The sequence below is a fragment of the Hemitrygon akajei genome, chromosome 1 (assembly GCF_048418815.1).
Source record: "Hemitrygon akajei chromosome 1, sHemAka1.3, whole genome shotgun sequence".
Lineage (NCBI taxonomy): Eukaryota > Metazoa > Chordata > Chondrichthyes > Myliobatiformes > Dasyatidae > Hemitrygon > Hemitrygon akajei.
In genome coordinates, this window is record NC_133124.1 from 70,677,868 (window position 1) to 70,697,887 (window position 20,020).

Consider the following 20,020-nt stretch of genomic DNA (forward strand, 5'->3'; position numbering starts at 1 on the left):
TCTGAAGATGTACATGTGAGAAGGTTAATTAGTCACATAGGTGTAATTGGACAGCATATGCTCATTGGGCCAGACGGACCTGTTACTGTGCTGTATATCTAAATAAAAAGTATAAACCCTAGTAAGAACAGAAGCATTCAGCAGTCAGGCAATGGCTGTGGAGAGAAATGTTCATATTTTAGGTAAAAAAGCCTGTATCAGAACTGAGAAAGAGAAAGCAAGTTAGTCTAAATGGCAGAGGATGTGGGGAGGACAGTGAGTGAGGAAGCAGGGAAGCTGGAGTGGGTGGTGGTGAAGTGGCAAGATTATGGGCGAGGAGGGTGGTGGGTGAGATGGCAGAGAAGATAAGGAGGTGGTGGATTACGTGACAGTGAAAGTGGGGGAGTAGTGAGTGAGGTGGCAGGTTAGGTGGGGAGGGCACTGGGTGAGGTAGCAGAGAAGGTGAAGAGTGAGGCGATGAGGTGGCAGGGAAGGTGGAGTGGCCAGCAAGGTTGTGGGAGGGGAGGCATAGAAGGTGAGAAGGGAAATTGCAGAGAAGATGGGGGAGTAATGGATGAGGTGGCAAGGAAGGTGTAGTGGGTGGTGGTGAGGTGACAGGAGAGGGGGAAGTAATAGGTGAGGAGGCACTGAAGATGGAGAGGTGGGTGAGGTAGCAGAGGTGAGGAGGACAGTGGGTAAGTTGGCGGAATTAGGGAGTAATGGGTGAGGAGACAGAAAAGGTGGGTGAGGTAGCTAAGGTGGGGAGGACAGTGGGTGAGATAGAGAGATGAGGAGGGCAGTGGGTAAGGTGCCAGGAAAGATGAAGAGGGTGGTGAGTGTAAATTCTTTGTGAGTTTGGGTGAGGTAATGTTGCCACTAATGGGCAGTTAAGTTCCTTGGTCTAGATAATAAGCCAAATGTGGTCAGAATTAATAGTAAGCTGTTATTTAGCATTACATTGTAGAGAATTAGTTGAAGAATTGTTCCTTGTCCCCAGTTTTATTGTGTTTGCTGCACCCTTCCACTAGGTTGCAGTCCTGATCAAACCGATTTTTGTGAGCTCAATGGAGCCATGGTGGGGATTGGATAATTTCAATTGGTGAGTATTAACCTTCATTTGAACCCTGTGAGATGTATCCAGGAAAGGAGGGATTGGTCAATTGCTTAACAAGCAGAGAGAGAGAGATGAGGTTATATTTAATAATCTGAATTAGAACCACTATCTCTTGTTTAGATTGGAGGGAGAGGTCCTCTGCCCTGTGGATTCTGGTGGGTTCCTGGTCTTGTTTGCCCAGCATGGTTAATGAGCCAGTGAAGAAGAAGGCAGCAGCTCCCAAAAATGGAGACAAGAAACTGTCAAAACGTAAGCCCCGGAGGAAGGAGAGTTACTCTGTCTACATCTACAAGGTGCTCAAACAGGTAACTAAAATGAATCTGTACTCTCTCCCACTGTGGGCTGAGGACCTTAACCTACATCATATTGTCCTTTACTAAGTTGTCCTTCAAGGCTTCTGGTGTTGATGCTGAAAATTTGAATAGGAACATGTCATATATTGTTTGCATTCCTGCAGTGGCCAATCTGAAGACTGTAGTGTACTTAAGACCATCACTCCTACTGCTGACAGCAGCTTGTCAGAGTCCTCCATCCTGGGCCAGTCTTTCAAGTTGTCTCCAGGTGTAGCCCATCATCTTGGTGTATCCTTTCTCTCCCAGAGATAAGGACTTTGGAGCTTCTATTAGCATTCCTGTAGGACAGTATTTTTATGGGATGGTATTGATAGCCCATGCCTATCCCTCTCCTTTTTCAGCTGGGCATGGTGGAGTTCAAGCTTTGTGGTGTGGTGAGTTTCTATGACCAGAGGGTTTGGGTGATCCCTAGAGTTCTTCCAATGGGCTGCAATTTTGTTCTGTTCCCAACTGCAGATGCTGTTACTTGCCCAGCTTACTGATAGCACCAAACTCATCACCACTACCACCTAGGACAAAGGGGAGCACTACTAGACAATGTTTCCATCCAAGTCTCTGACTATCCTGATCTAGGAAAGTGATATTGGGTCAAATGCTGAGTGTGCCTTCTTCAGAAGTACAGCAGCTCACAACCACCTTGAGGTTATTGAGGGTGAATGTTACTGGTATTGTCCTCACCCACTGCCTGTACCTGGCCAGCACTAGATAAGAGCAGGTGTAGCATGATGTGTCCTGACTCTCCCAGAATGGATGAGTTTTGTTTTCATTGCCATGATGGGTTGTGGAATGGATGCTGGAATACTTGGTATCCTTCAAAAACCTGCATTTGTTTAAAACCCTAGGTACATTGGGACTTGTGGGACAGATGGAGAGCAAAGCCTGGAGAGAGGGAGCAGTCAAGCACTGGTTAAGGGGACACCTAGAGGCTGCACATGCTGGAATCTGGAACAATGACTGCTTGAAGGAACTTGGCAGGTTGAGCAGTATTTGTGCAGGTTTAGTATGTTCGGAATACCCGGTTGTGACCCTGTGTCACAGGGATCTGATCTTAACATCAGACAAGGATAGGGAGGATGAGGTTGAAATGGTGGCTATGCAGTTTACAGAAAATCAGAATAATCATGAAATTTGTTTTGGGAAGGCAGAACAGGGTAATACATTATTGTAAATTGCAATAGGAATATAAAATAAATAGCACATAGGGTAAAATCGTGAGGTAGTGTTCATGAACAATTCAGAAATTTGATGGCAGAGGGGATGAGGCTGTTCCTAAAACATCGAGTGTGTCTTCAGGCTCCTGTACCACCTCATTGATAGTAGTAATGAGGAAAAGACATGTCCTGGATGGTGAAGTTCCTTAGTGATGGATGCTGCTTTTCCTGAGGAGTTAAAGGATTCTGGGCTTGTCTGAGGAGGTGTTCTTAGGCTGATGCTGTGATCCTATACCTACAGGTGCATCCTGACACTGGAATCTCCAGCAAGGCCATGAGCATCATGAACTCCTTTGTGAACGATGTATTTGAGCGGATTGCCACAGAGGCTTCACGGCTGACTCAGTATAACCGGCGGAGCACCATCACCAGCCGGGAGGTGCAGACTGCAGTCCGGCTCCTGCTCCCTGGTGAACTGGCAAAGCATGCAGTATCAGAGGGCACAAAGGCGGTCACTAAATATACCAGCGCCAAGTAGAGGGCCTTTCGGCTGTGAACCTCAATAAAGGCAAAATGTTGCTGCAGAACACTGTGTAGAATTGGTTTATTATTGTCACATGTACTGTGATACAGTGAAAAGCTTTTGTGTGCCATCCAGACAGATAACTCCATACACAAGTTCATCGAAATCAAAGAAAAATAGCATGGTAGGGCTGGCATAATGCTATTGCAATGCCAGCGACCTGGGGTCAATTCTGCTGTCTGTAAGGAATTTGCACATTCTCCTCGTGATCGTGTGGGTTTCCTCCCACATTCTAAAGACCTACAGATTAGTAGGTTAATTGGTCACATGGGTGTAACTGGGTGGTATGGGCTCAATAGGTCGGGAAGGGCTGGTTACCATGTTGTATTTTTAAATATAAAAATTATGTGGAATATAGTGTTAAAGTTGCAGGAAAGTAAAGAGTAGCTAGACAAAGTGCAAAAGCCACAATGAGGTAGACTGGGAGATCAGGAGCTCATCTCCAGTCCTACCAAAAGGTTTCTGCCTGAAACTTTGACTGTTTACTCTTTTCGATTGGTGCTGCTTGGCCTGCTGAGCTCCTCCAGTATTTTGTGTGTATTGCTCATCTTCAAGAGTCTAACAGAAAAATAGGAGCTGTCATTGACCTGGTGATGCATGTTCAAGTTTCTGCTGAATGGAAGTTGAGAGGAGACAGAATGACTGGTGTGGAAGGGGTCTTTGATTATTTTAGCTGTTTTCCTGAAGCAGCAGGAAATGCAGGCAAAGCAGGGGAGGCTGGTTTGCGTGATGGACTGAGCTATGTTCACAACTCTAATTTCTTGCAGTTTTGGTCTAAGCAGTTGCTGTACCAAGCTGTGAGGCATCAAGATAGGATGCTCCATGTATGCAAGTGGGATGTGCTGAGTGGCTATTTCCAATCCACCAGGTAAGTGAGGGTCTGCAGACAAATTTGCGGAAGATACAAAAATAGGCGGAGGGGGCAGATAGTGTCGAGGAAGCAGTCTGCTGAAGGACTTGAACAGATTAGAATGGGCAAAAGAAAAACAAGCAGCAAATGGAAAAAGCACCTTTCAGTCTCCCTCCTTCCTCTTCTCCCTGCCCCCACCCCCCAGTCCTGAAGGAGGGTCTCCGCCCAAAACATTGACTGTTTATTCATTTCCATAGATGCTACCTGCCTGCTGAGTTCCTCCAGCATTTTATGTTGCTTTGGATTCCCAGCATCTGCGGACTTTCTCCTGCAGATGGAATATAGTGTAGGGAAGTGTATGGATGTGTACTTTGGTCGAAGGAATAAAGGTGAAGACTATTTTCTAAATGGGGTGCAAATTCAGAAATCAAGAAGTGCAAAAAGACTTGGAAGTCCTTGCCAAGGATTCCCTAAAGGTTAACTTGCAGGTGGTAAGGAAGGCAAATGCATTTTGAGGACTAGAATGTAAAGGCAAAGATGTAATGCTGAGGCTTTAGGACATGGGTCAGATCACATTTGGAGAATTGTGAGCAGTTTTGGGCCCCTGTAAGAAAAGATGTGCTGGCACTGGAGAGGGTCCAGAGGAGATTTACAAGAATAATCTGGAATGAAAGGTTAATATGAGGAGTATTTGGCACTGGGCCTATACTCACTGGAATTCAGAAGAATGAGGGGATCTCATTGAGGTCCATTGAATATTAAAAGACCCAGATAATGGATGTGGAGAGGATGTTTCCAAGTGGGAGAGCTTGAGGCCAGGCAGCACAGTCTCATAATAAAAGGACGTTCCTTTAGAACAGAAATGAGGAATTTCGTTAGCCAGAGTAGTGAATCTGTGGAATTCATTGTCATAGGTGGCTGTGGAGGCCAGGTCATCAGATATATTTAAAGCAGAAGTTGAAGGATACTTAATTAGTAATTGGGTCCAAGGTTACAAGCAGGAAAATGGGGTTGGGAAATCAGCCATCAAATGGCAGAGCAGATGTGATGGGCAAATGTCCCAATTATATTCCTAAGTTTGATAGTCTTGTGTTTTGGGGGTTCACTGATCATTTCCTGGAAGCTTTGAGCAGTGAGTGCAGTAAAGTTTCACATTCCCTGGGGGAGTGTCAGGGCTGTGAAGGAAGCGAGGGAATTGGCGAGATCAGTCTGGATAATAAAGCTGGGGTGAGTAACGAACCAGCTATAAACCTCCTTCACTCCTTCCAGGAAGGAAATCTCAGAAGTTCAAAGTAAATTTATTACCAATGTACATATGTCACAATGAAAGACCACACCCACCAGGACAGACAAAAAGATGACAAACTGTGCACATACAAAAGGAAAAGAAAAGCAATAAATATCAAGAACATGAGATGGAGTCCTTGAAAGTGAGTCCATTGGTTGTGGGAACAGTACGATGATGGGGTTGAGTGAAGTTATCCTCACTGAATAATAATGTTCCTGAACCTGGTGGTGTGGGTTGTAAGGCTTCTGTACCATTTTCCTGACGGCAGCAGTGCAAAGAGCATGAGCTGGGTGGTGGAGACCCCGATGATGGATGCTGCTTTCCTACAACAGCTCTCCATGTAGATGTGATCAATGGTGGGGAGGGCTCTACCTGTGACGGACTGGGCCGTATCCACTACTTTTTGTAGGATTTTCTGTTCAAGGGCATTAGTGTTTCCATACCAGGCTGTGATCCAACCAGTCAATATACTCCACTCAACATCTATCGAAGTTTGTTAAGGTATTGGATGTCATGCCTGATCGTCACAAACTTCTAAGGAAGTAAAGGTGCTGCTGTGCTATCTTTATAATTGCACTTGTGTGCTGGGTTCAGGATGGGTCCTCTGAAATAACACCAAGGAATTTAAAGTTGCTGACCCTCTCTGCCTCTGATCTCCTAATGAGGACTGGCTTATGGATGTCTAGTTTCCTGCTGAAGATAATCAGTTCCTTGGTTTTGCTGACACTGAGAGATTGTTAAAGCATGATTCAGCCAGATTTTCAATCTCCCCCATATGCTGATCTGTCACCACCATTGATTTGGCCAATGAGAGTTTTGTCATTAGCAAATTAAAATATGGCATTGGAGCTGAGCTTAGCCACACAGTCATAAGTGTAAAGCAAGTGGAGTAGGAGCTTAAGTATACAGCCTTGTGGTGCACCTGTGCTGTTTTGATATTGCCAATCCAAGCTGGGGTCTGAAAGTGAAGAAGTCAAGGATCCAATTGCACAAGGAGGTATTGAGGCCAAGCATTAAAGCTTATTGAGAAGATAAATGCCAAACTACAGTCAAAGAGCATCCTGATATATGCCTCTTTGCTGTTCCAGAGTTGAATGAAGAAGCAATGAAATTGCATCTGCTGTGGACTTGTTGTGCCAGTAGGCAAAATGGAGCAGATCCAAGTCACAGTGGCTACAAGTACTACTGGACAATAGTCATGAGGATACTATCCTTGGTCAATTACTCCATGAATGTATTTGTACAGTGAGCCCAGTGAGACACCATTGAAACCAATATTTTCATCATTGCCTTCATCATGCTACTGAAGAGGAACCTGTCAAACTTAGATGGTTGTACAACATGGAAATGGGCCCTTCAGCCATTTCAGTCTGTACTGACCACCAATCACCTGTTCATAGTAATCCCATATTAGCATGTTCTCCCCACATCTGATTCTACCCCTCAACCATAGTGGGGGAAATCTACAGAGCCATTTAACCCAACCGTGTCTTAGGATGTTGCGGAAACTGGACCTCTCGAAGAACATGCCAACTCCACGTGGACAGCACTGGATATCAAGATTGAAACTGGGTCTCTAGTGCTGTGAGCCAGCCCTACTAGCTGGTGTTACAACAACTCCAATGTTGGCATCTTACTGGGATCCTGTTGTATCTTAATCTGTTAAAATGATAGCATTGTAATGGCTACAGAAAGTGAAATGCCGAAAGATTAAGAGACTGGATAGAGTAGACGTGCAGAGGATGTGGCACAGCCTCAATAAAAGGATGTTTCTTTAAAACAAAGGGCTGTGGAGTTGTCACTGGGTGTATTTAAGGTAGAGATTGATAGGCTTTTGATTGGGGAGGGGGTTTAAGGGTTACAGATAAAAAACAATGAAAATTACAAAAATCAGCTAAGATTGAATGGTGGAACACATTTGATGGGCTGAATGGTTAATTAAGCTTTGCTGCCTCTGTTGAGGGAATTGAGATGAAACCTAAAATTAGCTCCAACTGGGCTGAAACATGAAATGGGAATTGTTAACACACTGATCTTCACTTAAATCCCAGATAACCTGAAGGCCCTCCCTCACCTAAATATCAGTGTGGCTTTGAGTTGATTGCAGTTTTGCTGGTAAGGAATGGATCAGGAGAGGTGCTCTTTGAACCAATATTGACCAGTTGTCTGTGTCTCGTCTATCCTAATGTTCCATGACATTGGCTGCAGACTCCAACCCCATCCTCTGCTGCCTTTCTTTGGATATGGAAAACACACTGATCCCAACGTGGCTGGCTTTTGGGTAAAATGTCCAGGTTCCCCTATAGAGAACAGCTTCCTAATGTCTGCTTCCCCAAGGTTTGTTCTGGACTCCCTTCTTCTCCCTCAAATGGATTCCCGATTCTAAGCTTTGTTTAAGGAAACCTCCACCAGCAGATTTTGTGGCCAAGAACACTGACCCTGCCTTTGAATATATGGATTTGATAAATAACATTCAAAATTTGAATGAGAAATGCAGAAAGATTGTCTGATTTATTGGGGAAGAGGTGCTGATGTTGGATGGTATGGTAGTTCAGGAATTGGTGATGTTGTGTTCTCACTGGCCTGTTGTAGATTCTTAATCGTACAGCAGAGACAGCCCTTCAGCCCAACTCATCCATGCTGGCTGTGATGCTGACCACTCATAATTCCATTTGCCCACATCAGACCCACGTCCCTCTGCAGCTTTCCTATCATTATACCTGTCATACTAGTTCATACACTAATCTAGTCAATCTTGTTGAACCTCTTATTCACCCTCTCCAAAGTCTCCACATTCTTGCAATGAGTCAATCAGAATTGCACAACAGTACTGCAAATGTAGCTCAACCAAAGTTTTATACAACTGCAACATGACTTCTTGTATACTCAATACCCAAACCAAAGCAGGCAAGCATGCCATACACTTTTACCAGAAGATATAGGTGGTCCATATTTCCCATGATCGTGTGTAAACCTTTGCTGTCCAAGGATGGTGGAGCAGGTTGGGTAGAGCACTGTTTAGTGGATGTTGAGTGTAATTTCCATTCTCTTATTCACTTCAGTAAGACTGACTTCTGAGTACGGTCAACACAAGCATTGCCTCTGTACTATGGACAATGATGGAAGTTAGAGATAGTTAGACAATGCATCTAAGAGCAGCTGTTGATCCCTGCAGTGTCTGGAAGGACTGCTCCTCCATAAAACTGTTCGCTTCTTCATCAGAAAACACCAGGAGTAGCTTGAGAATTACCAGGCACTAATAAGTTGCAAGTATAAGGCAGTCCTGAATTGGAAACGTCATGTAACCTCGCACACGTGCTAGCATATACACATAAATGTGCACTCAGTCAGTCTTTCCCCAGGGTGAAAATGTCAAATACCGGAGACACAAGTGAGAGTGGGGAAAATGTACAGAAGAGCCGGAATGTTAAGAGCATGGTATGTGTTGCCAGGATAGGTGATGGAAGGAGACAAGATGGCAATGTTCAAGACACAGTAGACCAGTATATGAAGAAGCGGGGAATGGTGGGATATGGATGAAGAGCAGGCAGATATGCAGTTTAAATTAGTATCATGGTTAGCACGAACATTGTGGGTTAAGAGGCCTGTTCCTGTGTTGTACTGTTGCGAGTTGTATTTTTATACATGCAGCTGGAGGAAGATTTGCTCACACATCAGAATCAGGTTTAATATCACTGGCATATGTTGTGAGAATTGTTAACTTAGCAGCAGCAGTACAATGCAATACATATAGAAAAAATTACAGTAAGTATATATGTATATTTAATGGTTAAAATAAGTAGTGCAAAAACAGAAATTAAGTAAGTAGTGAGGTAGTGTTTGTGGGTTCAATGTTGATTTAGAAATCAGATGACAAGTGGGTAAAAAGCTGACAATGAAGCTGCGTGCCTTAAGGCTTATGTACCTCCTTCCTGATGGTAACAATGAGAAGAGGGCATGTCCTGGGTGGTGGGGGTCCTTAATGATGGACACAGCTTTCTGAGGCACTGCTCCTTGATGTCTTGGATACTATGGAGGCTAGTACCCATTATGGAGCTGACTAATTTTACAATTTTCTGCAGTTTACTTCGATCCTGTGCAATAGCCCCCACCATACCAGATGATGTAGCCAGTCAGAATGCTCATTAACACAGATACATAGACCTCACACTCTCCCCTATTGCTCTCATGGGCTCATCCTTCTCTAGTTGATGGGATCAGCAGATGGTTTGGGGCAGAATCTGAAACATATAGATATAGGTTCTGAATGTCAATACATTGCAGCTTGCAGGGATGGCTGATGCATTACTGCAACAAGTAATGTTACAAGTGTGTTTTTTAATATCAGTGTTTCTGTTTTTGTGAGCTAGAGGGGCAAGACTGCTTGAATGTTTCATGTCTATTGGGTTTTGTGCATGTCAGAGCAGGAAGCTTTCTGCATGTCATAATGTCTTAAGTGTATGACTGAGTATTGTTGTAAAGATAGAACAGTGTAACACAATATGGGCCCTTTGGCCCATGATGTGGGCTGAAAGGATGTGTTTGTAAGTGTACAGAAGTGTGTGTCTGATGTTATTAAATGAACGCATAAATGTAACAAGCACAAGACTGTAAATGCTGTAATGTGGAGCAATAATGTACAAAAGTGTGGTATAAAATCAGAATCCGGTTTATTATCACTAGCATGTGTCATGAAATTTGTTAACTTAGCAGCAACAGTTCAATGCAATACATAAAATAGAAGAAAAAAGTAAACCAATTACATATGCATATCAAACAGATTAAAAATTGTGCAAAAACAGAAATATATATTAAAAAAGCAAGGTAGTGTTCATAGGTTCAATGTCCACATGTACAGCAGCTACTGACTCCTATCAATCCTGCCTGTTCTTTCCTCAAAGAATTCCAACAGATTTGTCAGGCAAGATTTTCCTTCAAGGAAACCATGCTCACTTTGGTCTGTTTTATCATGTGCTTCTAAGTACCCTGAAATTTCATCCTTAATAATGGACTTCCAACATTTTCCCACCCACTGAAGTCAGGCTAACTGGGCTATAATTTCCTTTCTTCCTCCCTCCCTCCCTTTTTAGAATCTAGTGATTTTTGAAATGTGTCTCCACAATCTCTTCACCAACTTCTTTCAGAACTTGGGGAATAGTTCATCTGGTCCAAATGATCTATCTACCTTTAGACCTTTCAGCTTCCCCAAGCACCCTAACCTTAGTGCTTACTTCTGTTTCCTGACACTCTTGAATTTCTGGCATGTTGCTCATGTCCTCCACAATGAAGACTGACAAAATATAATTTGTCTGTCATTTCTTTGTCCTGCATTACTACCTCTCCAGCGATATTTTCCAGCAGTCTGGTATCCATTGCCTCGTTTACTCTTTGTATAACTGGGGGGAAAAACTTTTGGTATCCTCTTTTGTACTATTAGCTCGCTTACCTTCATATCTTTTCTCTCCAAGGACTTTTTAGTTGCCTTCTGTTGGTTTTTAAACCCCCCCCCATCCTCTACCTTCTCAGTAATTTTTGCTATATTATATATCCTCTTTTGCTTTTATGTTGTCTTTGACTCCCTTGTTTAACCACAGTTCTCTCTTCCTTCCTTTAGAAAACTGCTACTACTTTAGGATGTATCTATCTTGTGCTTTCCAAATTGTCCCCAGAAACTCCAGCCATGGTTGTTCTGCTGTATTCCCTGCTAGTGTCCCCTTCCAATCAACTTTAGCCAGCTCCTCTCTTACGCCTCTGTAATTCCCTTTACTGTAATACTAATACATCTGACTTCTCCCTCTCAACCTGCAGGGTGAATTTTATCATATTATGATCACTGTCTCCTAAGGGTTCCTTTACCTTAAGCTCCCTAATCAAATCTGGTTCATTATGCAATGCCCAATCCCCTATTGAGGTCAACCACCAGCTACTCTAAAAACCCATCCCATAGGCTACAAATTCCTCCTTGGGATTTAGCACAAACTTGATTTTCCCCATCTACCTGCATATCAAAATTCCCCATAACTATCGTAACATTGCCCTTTTTATATACCTTTTCTATATCCCATTGGAATTTGTACCTCAAATCCTGGGTTATAGTTGGAAGTCTGAATATAACTGAAAATATCAGGGTCTTTTTACCTTTTGCAGTTAACCCCCCTGAACCAATTCATCAGCCATGCATTCATCTGCCAAATGATTCTATTTTCACCCTTACTGGCATGTGGCACAGGTAGCAATCTAGAGATTATAATCTGAAGGTCCTGCTTTTCAGCTTTCTACCTATTCCCTATATTCTCTTCAGGACTTCCTCCCTTTTCCTACCTATGTTGGTTATCACCTTCTGACCACTCACTTCTCCCCCCCCCCCCCAAAGAATGCTATGGACCTAATCTGGGACGCCCTGGCACCTGGGAGACAACATGCCATCCAGGTGTCTCTTTCGCATCTACAGAATCTCCTGTCTGCTCTTAACTATGGAATCTGCAGTCACTACTACACTCCTCTTCTTCCACCATCCCTCCCTGAGCCAAACTCAGTGCCAGAGACATGTCTGCTGTAGCTTTCTTCTGCTAGGTCACCCCCCCCACCACACCCCACACCAGTATCCAAAGCCTGTTGTTGAGGGGTACAGCCACAGGTGTACTGGCTGTCTATCCCCCTTTCCTCTCCTGATGACCACCCTGTTATATGCCTTGCACTTGGGAGTAACTACCCTCCTGTATAGCCTGTCAATTAACCCTTCAGCCTCCTGAATGATCCAATTCTGTAACAGGGTCAAAAGAAGCTGCAGCTGGATGCACTTGCAGGTGTAGTCATCAGGGACACTGGAGGTCACCCTGCATTCCCACATTCTACAAGATGAACATTCTATTATCCTGCCTGGCATCCCCACTGCTCAACTGTGCAAAAAGAAAGAAAAATTAAATGGAATAACATCAGATATATTGCATGGAACCATGCCTTTTGCATCTATATCAACCAAATTGTCGACTTGAACTAGTTCCACTTCCTCATTTATCCAATATCCCTCACACATTTTCAATGTATATACCTGTCCAAAGTTTTAAACATTGTAATTGTACCTACCACTGGTGTTAATATGGTGTCAACTGTTAATATAAATGACAATATACTCTGACCTTCAACTTCCAGGGCCTTCCATTTACCTCATGCCCTGACCTGACTGAACTTATCAAAATGCAACACCTTACACTTGTCTGAGATAAATGCCATTTCCCATTCCCTGGTCCACTTCTCAAGTTGGTTTAAATCCCCCTTGGAAACTTAGATAAACCTCTTCACTGTCTTGGTGCTGTTCACAAAAGTACTAAGATGTTAACAAGATTGTCATCCAAATCCAAATAAGAGGCAATCAGCTGTTGACCTAGCACCAATCCCTATCTGATCACTGGCCTCCCATATGGAAAAAAACAGCCCTCCACTACCACCCTCTGCCTCCTTCTGTCAAGCCATCAAGCATCCACTTTGGCTAAATGATCCCCATGTGATCTCTCTTTCTGGACCAACATACCATGTGGGGCCTGGCCAATCTTCTTGGCCACTTCTTCACTTGTGAGACATTATCTCCAACTTACACAGCTATGCTGACTATCCCTAATCAGTTCTGGCCTTTCCAAATGCAGGTAGATACTGTCCCTCAAAATCCCTAACAGTAATTTTCCCATCAGGAATGTTAGGCTCACAGTTTATAGTTCCCTGGCCTGTCCTTGCAGCCCTTTCAGGACGACATTAGTCCCCTTAGGTCTTCTAGTACCTCACCTATAGCTAAAGATGATTCCAATATGTGTGCGGGTGGGGCGTATGTGTATTTTTGTGTGGGGGATTTGGCAGCTATGTCTGTACGGGGAGGGAGGACGTGTTTGGTGAGGTCTTCTCCCTCTTCCCCGCTGGCATCCGCTTCCTTGCCCTCACAGCCCTTTCACTACCCCTTCCCCTCCCACCACACCTTTCTCACTGCTCCCCAACCCGTCCACTCCCCGGTTACCAGCCGCCCGGCGATGGGAAGCTCTGACAAAACCACGTCGGCACAGCGCACACGGCCGGATTGCTAACGAGGAGGGGGCGAGCCGGTGCGGGGCCGGGATCCTTCACGAGTCCCGCACCGCTCGACTGACGGCGCTTTCCCACGGTCCTAGAGAGCGCCGGGAGCAGGCAGGCGTTGGAGATCGGAGTGTCGGACAGACGGCGGGAGGTGGAGGAAAACCGGGGCGTCCATCGGTCGGTCGGAGGGTAGAGAAGGGAGACCGTAACGTCCGTGAAGCACCGGCGGGCGGGCGGGGAGACCGGTTCATCTGTCGGTCGGCGGGAAGAGACCGGACAGTAGGCGGTGGCAGATCTGTTTGCCGGTTGGTCAGGCGGCGGGGAGCCAGAGCATCCACCAGACAGTCAGTTGATCACAGGCGGCGGGGAGACCATAGCATCCTCCGGATAACAGGAGACGGGGGAACGACCTCATCGTCGGGGGACCCGGCTGCCGCGGGACTAAGTCGGGCGGTGGGAACCTGTTCGTCGGTTGGTCAGTTGGCGGGAGGACCGGGGGAGGGGGGAGGTGTGCCGGGGGCTGGTGCCATGGACGGGGGCAGGGTCTCGGAGGGCAGCGACGGCCCCACTCACCCCGCCACGCTGGAGGCGTTCGCCAACCGTTCCACACTGCACGGCATCAGCCACATTCTGGGATCGGGGCCCGCCGGACTCCGCCGCCTGCTCTGGGCCGCCTCCTTCCTGGCCTCGGTCAGCCTGCTGGCCCTGGTGTGTCTGGAGCGAGTCGCGTACTACCTGGAGTACCCGCACGTAACCAAGCTGGACGAGGTGTCTGCTGCCAACCTCACCTTCCCCGCTGTCACTATCTGCAACCTCAACGAGTTCCGCTTCTCGCAGATCACTCAAAACGACCTGTTCCACGTGGGCGAGTTGCTGGCGCTGCTGGACCGGCGGCATGAGATCAGCCGACCCGCCCTAGCCGAGGCCCGCGCCCTGGCCGTGCTGCAGAGACTCGCCAACTTCCGACACTTCAGGCCCGGGCCCTTCAGCATGGCCGACTTCTACAACCGCACTGGCCACGCTCTACGGGACATGCTACTGATGTGCACCTTCCGGGGAAGCAACTGCACACACCGCAACTTTAGCACAGTAAGTACCCAGCCAACGCGCGCCCCCTCACCGTTTCCCTCATGATCCCGCACCGGTGTCTCGTCTTTGCACTCCAGCAACTGGACCTTCTGCACGCTGGCAGTTTACACAGGAGCCTCCTGTACTTGTGCATCTCACCTTATCCCTCAGATCAAGCCTCCACCTGCTGCATCTCCACACCACATCCCTGCAGTCCCACAATTTACCGCTGCATCTCCCTGCACCCTTGCATCTCGGGTTTCTCTTTTTGGCATCATCCTGCACCTTTGGTCTGTGCACTGGAGTCCTGCATTTCACCACTGCATGCCGCTACACTCTTATTTACACCGGGACCTACTTGCAAACTTCCATCCCCGGGATACACCACTGCATCTCTATGCCCAAACAAGACCATACACCACTGGGTTCTGCATGCTGTTCGTTTCCAGGGTGGTTTCCCCTGGACTGTTTCACACATGATGTGTACTTAATAATCTGTGATTCTGGAGCAAGTCTGAGTAATTCCACACACACTAAAAGATACAGTAGAAACTTCTCAGAAATATCAGTGAGCTAACAATTCAACAGCTTTGAGATGCAAGTTCAAATCTCACTGTGACACTGGAGTTAATTTACTAAATGAATAGCCTCCTAGACACAGCAATTGTACACTGCGGGATTGTGCTGACTAAAGTGTCCAACTCATAAATGCTCCACCTGGAGGGAGGAGAGCATATTCGGCTGAGGAAGAGCGCAGCCCAAGTGGTAACACCGGTGATCCCTCCATCACCTGAGATTGGCAACATGGGAGGGGTTGATCCCAGGTACAGGAAGGATCACTAATAATACAGGGAAGGTGTGTAACAGAAAATTAAATTCAAGTTTGAGGCCAAAAGTACAGCAGCAGGGGGAGCCAACAGTAAGCGACAGTCCGCTGGGGGAGCTCAGTGGGTCAAGCAACATCTGCAGGTGGGAAAGGAATTGATTTTTGTTGAAACCCTGTATCAGGATTAGACAGGGCAGAACTTATTCCGTTTCTCCCTCCCCCCACCACCACCTGACTGACAGTTCATTCCTTCAAATACACAACACCTAAATCTGTGGCAGGAAAATGAATGAGACAGAGAATGCATGGAGCTTACCCATTGAATGTTACTGTACAGCAGTGATATATTGTGATAACCCTGTCCCAGCTGGTACTGTATCCTAGTATTATACAGTGATAGACTGATTCTCACTGGTACTGTACCCCAGTGTAGTACAGTGATAGACCTGCCAACACCAGTACTGTATCACATTATTATATAATGATAGACCTATCTGCACCAGTACTGCGTCCTGGTGTTATATAACAACAGACTGCCCTTCACCACCAGTGCTGTACCTCAGTGAAATACTGTACAAGACCATAAGCCCATAAGACACAAGGATAGAATTAGGCCATTCAGCCCATTGAGTCAGCTCCACCATTCAATCATGGCTGATCCCAGATCCCACGCAACCCCATGAGACGTGGCCTTCTCACCATGTCTTTTGATACCCTGACCGATCAGGAAACTATCAACTTCCGCTTTAAATATTCCCACTGACTTGGCCTCCACTGCAGTCTGTGGCAGAACATTCCATAGATTCACCACTCTCTGATTAAAAAATTCTGTTCTGAAAGGTCATCCCTCAATTTTGAGGCTGTGCCCTATAGTTTTGGATGCCCCCACCTTTGGAAACATCCTCTCCTCATCCACCCTATCTAGTCCTTTCAACATTCAGTAGGTTTCAATGAGATCCCCGGCGTTCTTCTAAATTCCAGTGAGTACAGGTTCAAAGATGCCAAACGCTCCTTACATGTTAACCCCTTCATTCCCAGAATCATCCTTGTGAACCTCCTCTGGACTCTCTATAATGACAACGCATCCTTTCTGAGATTAGGTGCCTAAAACTGTTGACAGTACTCCAAGTGCAGCCTGACTAGTGTTTTATAGTGCATTATCTCCTTGTTTAGTGACAGATCTGTCCCCAGTAGTGTTATGCAGTGACAAACCTGTCTCCACCGATATTGTACCCCAGTGTTATACAGTGACAAAACTGTTCCCACTAGTACTGTACCCCAGTGTTATACAGTGACCATCCTATCCCCACTGGTACTGCCCCCCCCCAGTGTTATACAGTGACAGACTGGTCCCCTCTGGTACTGTACATACGTTTTATAGAACAAACCTGACCCCACTGGTACTGTACCCCAGTAATATACAGTAACCATCCTATCCCCACTGGTACTGTACCCCAGTGTTCTTCAGTGACAGACCTGCCCCCACAGGTACTGTAATGCAGTGTTACACAGTGACAGCCCTGTCCCTACTAGTACTGTATCCTGCTGTTAAACAGTGACAGGCCTGTCTCCACCAGTACTATACCCCAGTGCTATACAGTGACAGAGCTGACCCCCTCTGGTACTGTGCCCCAGTGCTATACAGTGGCAGCCCCGTCTCCACTGGTACTGTGCCTCAGTAGTACACAGTGACAGATCCGCGCCCCCCCCCCCCCCCACTGGTACAGTGTCAGACCTGTCCGCACTGGTAAGGTACCCAGGTGTTATAGTGTGACAGTCCTGACTCCACTGGTACTGTACCCCAGTATTATACAGTGACTGTCCTATTCCCATTGGTACTGTACCCTGGTGTTATACAGCGACAGACCAGATACCCACTGGTAAGGTACCCAGGTGCTACAGTGTGACAGGCCTGTTTCTATCTGGACTGTACCCTGGTGTTATACAGTGACAGACCTATCCCCACTGGTAAGGTACCCAGGTGCTACAATGTGACAGTCCTGTCCTCACTGGTACTGTACCCCTGAATTATAGTGTGACAGGCCTGTCTCTGTCTGCCTGTACCCTGGTGTTATACAGTGACAGACCTGTCCTCACTGGTACTGTACCCCTGAATTACAGTGTGACAGGCCTGTCTCTGTCTGCCTGTACCCTGGTGTTATGCATTGAACACCAAAATGCAGGCTCTTTAGCCTATGCTGCTTTGTCATCTTTTAAGCCACTCCAAATTTAAACCAATGCCTCCTTCCCTCATACTCCTTCATTTTTCTTTTCATCCATGTGCCTATCTAAGAGTCTTTTAAATGTCCATAATGTATTTGCCTCTACCACCACCCCTGACAACACATTCCACACACCACCACTCTGAGTTTTTTTTAAAAAAAAGTTACGTCTGAGATCACCTCTATACCTTTCTCCAATTACTTTAAAATTATGCTCTCTCACATTAACCATTTCTGCCTTGGGTTAAAGGTGCTGGCTGTCCACTCTGTTAAAGCCTCTTATTATCTTATATGTTTCTTTCATGTCACCTCTTATCCTTTGCTCCAAAGAGAAAAGCCTTGACTCACTCAACCTTTCCTCATAAAGATGAGCTTTATTGTATATCAGAACATTCAGCAAAATATCAACAACCAACACAGCCCGAGGTCTGCTGGAGCACCATGATTCTGGCACCAACATAGCATGTCCACAACTCCCTAACCCTAACTGTACATCTTTGGAATGCGGAAGAAACTTGTGGCCAATTTTGTGAATGATATGAAGATAGGTGGAGTGCTAAGGAAGCAGGAATCTGCAAAAGGACTTAGACATAATGAGTAAAAAAGTGGCAGATGGATGGTAGTGTAGGAAAGTGTATGGTCATGCAGTCTTAGAAAGAATAAAGGCAAAAACTGTTTCCTAAAAGGGGAGACAATTCAAAAAAAAAATCAAAGGTGCATAGGACCTTGGGAGTCCTTGTGCAGGATTCCCTAAAGATTAACTTGCAGGTTGAGTTGCTGGTAAGGAAGGAAAAATACAATGTTAGCAATTATTTTAAAAGGACTGGAATTTAAAAGCAAGGATGTAATGCTGAGGTTTTATAAGGCATTGGTTATACCACATTTGGAGTACTTTGAGCAGTTTTGGGCCCCATATCTAAGAAACTATGTGCTAGCATTGGAGAGAGCCCAGAGGAGGTTCACAAGAATGATCCTAGGAATGAAAGGGTTAATGTATGAGGAGCGTTCATTTGCTCTGAGCCTGAACTCCCTGAAGTTTAGAAGAGCTTGAAGAGGAGATCTCATTGAAACCTATAGAATATTAAAAGGCCTAGATAAAGCAGAGCTATGAAGAGGATATTTCCTATAGTGTGGGGAGTCTAAGACCAGAGGGCACAGCCTCAGAATAGAGGGCCTTCCATTTAGAACAGAGATGAGGAGGAATTTCTTTAGTCAGATGGATAGTGTATCTGTGAAATTTATTGCCACAGATAGCTGTGGAGGCCAAGTCATTATTTATATTTAAAGAGGAGGTTGATCATGCTTGATTAGTCAGGGTGTCAAAAGTTACAGGGAGAAGGCTGGAAAATGATGTTGGGAGGGATAATAAATCAGCTCTGATGGATTGGCGGAGCCAACCCAATGGGCCGAATGGCATAATTCCACTATTATGTCTTATGGAACCCAGAGCACATGAAGGAAACCCACGTGGTCATAGACCATAATACAAACTCCTTACAGAGAGCGACGAGAATCAAACCCTGATTACTGATCACTGGTGCTGTAAAGTGATTGTGCTAACTACTACACTACCAGGTCAACTAATCCAGGCAGCATCCTGGTAAATCTCTTCTGTGTCCTCTCTAAAGCTACCACGCTCTACTTATAATGAGGTGACCAAGTCTGAAGGCAATACTCCTAGTATGGTCTAACTGTAGAGCTGCAACATTACTTCACAGCTCTTGAACTCAATCCCCCAGCTGATGAAAGCCAATACACCAAAAGCCTTCTTATCCACCCTATCAATTTGCATGGCAACTTGGAGGGATCTATTAACATGGACTAAAAAATCCTTTTGTTCCTCCTCACTGCTAAGAATCCTGCCATTATCCCTGTATTCTTCCTCAAGTTCATCCTTCCAAAATTAGTACTTCGTACTTTTCTAGATTGAGCTCCATCCACCACTTCTCAGTCCAGCTCAGCATTCTATCAATCTCCCACTGCCACCTAACAACAGCCCTCTACACTGTCCGCAACACTACCAATCTTCATGTTATCTGCAAACTAACTTACCCACCCTTCCATTTCCTTATCCAAGTAATTTATAAAAATCACGCAGAGCAGGAGTCCCAGAACAGATCCCTGTGGAACACCGTTGGTCACCAACCTCCAGGCAGAACACACTCCCCTCTATTATTACCCTCTCCCTTCTATGGGCAAGCCAATTTTGAATCCACACAGCCAAGTTTCCTTGGATCCCTTAAATTCTGACTTTCTGAAGGAACCTACAATGGAGACCCTTGTCAAGTGTCTTACTAAAATCCATATACATATCCACTGCTCCGTTTACACCAATTTGTTTTGTTACTTCCTTGAAGAATTCTGTCAGGCTTGTGAGGCATGACCTGCTCCTCACAAATCCATGCTGACTATCCCATATCAGACTTTGCTGCTCCAAATGTTCATAACTCTTGTCTCTCAAGAACCCTCTTCAATAGTTTGCCCACCACTGACATAAGACTCACTGTTCTATAATTCCCAGGAAC

At 45.5% G+C, this 20,020-nt stretch overlaps 3 protein-coding genes across 3 annotated transcripts in view; 2 read left to right on the forward strand and 1 right to left on the reverse strand.

Annotated features, from left to right (window-relative positions):
* Nucleotides 1-14,647, reverse strand: part of LOC140727678 (SWI/SNF-related matrix-associated actin-dependent regulator of chromatin subfamily D member 3-like) — a 93,658-nt gene extending 79,011 nt beyond the window's left edge. Inside the window, exon 1 of the mRNA XM_073045324.1 lies at nucleotides 13,953-14,647. Within this exon, the coding sequence (XP_072901425.1) occupies nucleotides 13,953-14,276 (324 nt within the window). The 5' untranslated portion in view covers nucleotides 14,277-14,647. The remainder of the gene's footprint in view (nucleotides 1-13,952) is intronic.
* Nucleotides 1,075-3,135, forward strand: LOC140731553 (histone H2B type 1-K-like). Its single transcript, XM_073053088.1, has 2 exons — nucleotides 1,075-1,398; nucleotides 2,899-3,135. The coding sequence occupies exons 1-2, from the start codon at nucleotides 1,276-1,278 to the stop codon at nucleotides 3,133-3,135; spliced, it is 360 nt and encodes a 119-aa protein (XP_072909189.1). The 5' UTR covers nucleotides 1,075-1,275.
* Nucleotides 14,370-20,020, forward strand: part of LOC140727697 (acid-sensing ion channel 1-like) — a 74,677-nt gene continuing 69,026 nt past the window's right edge. Inside the window, exon 1 of the mRNA XM_073045364.1 lies at nucleotides 14,370-14,468. Coding sequence (XP_072901465.1) covers nucleotides 14,370-14,468 — 99 coding nt within the window. The remainder of the gene's footprint in view (nucleotides 14,469-20,020) is intronic.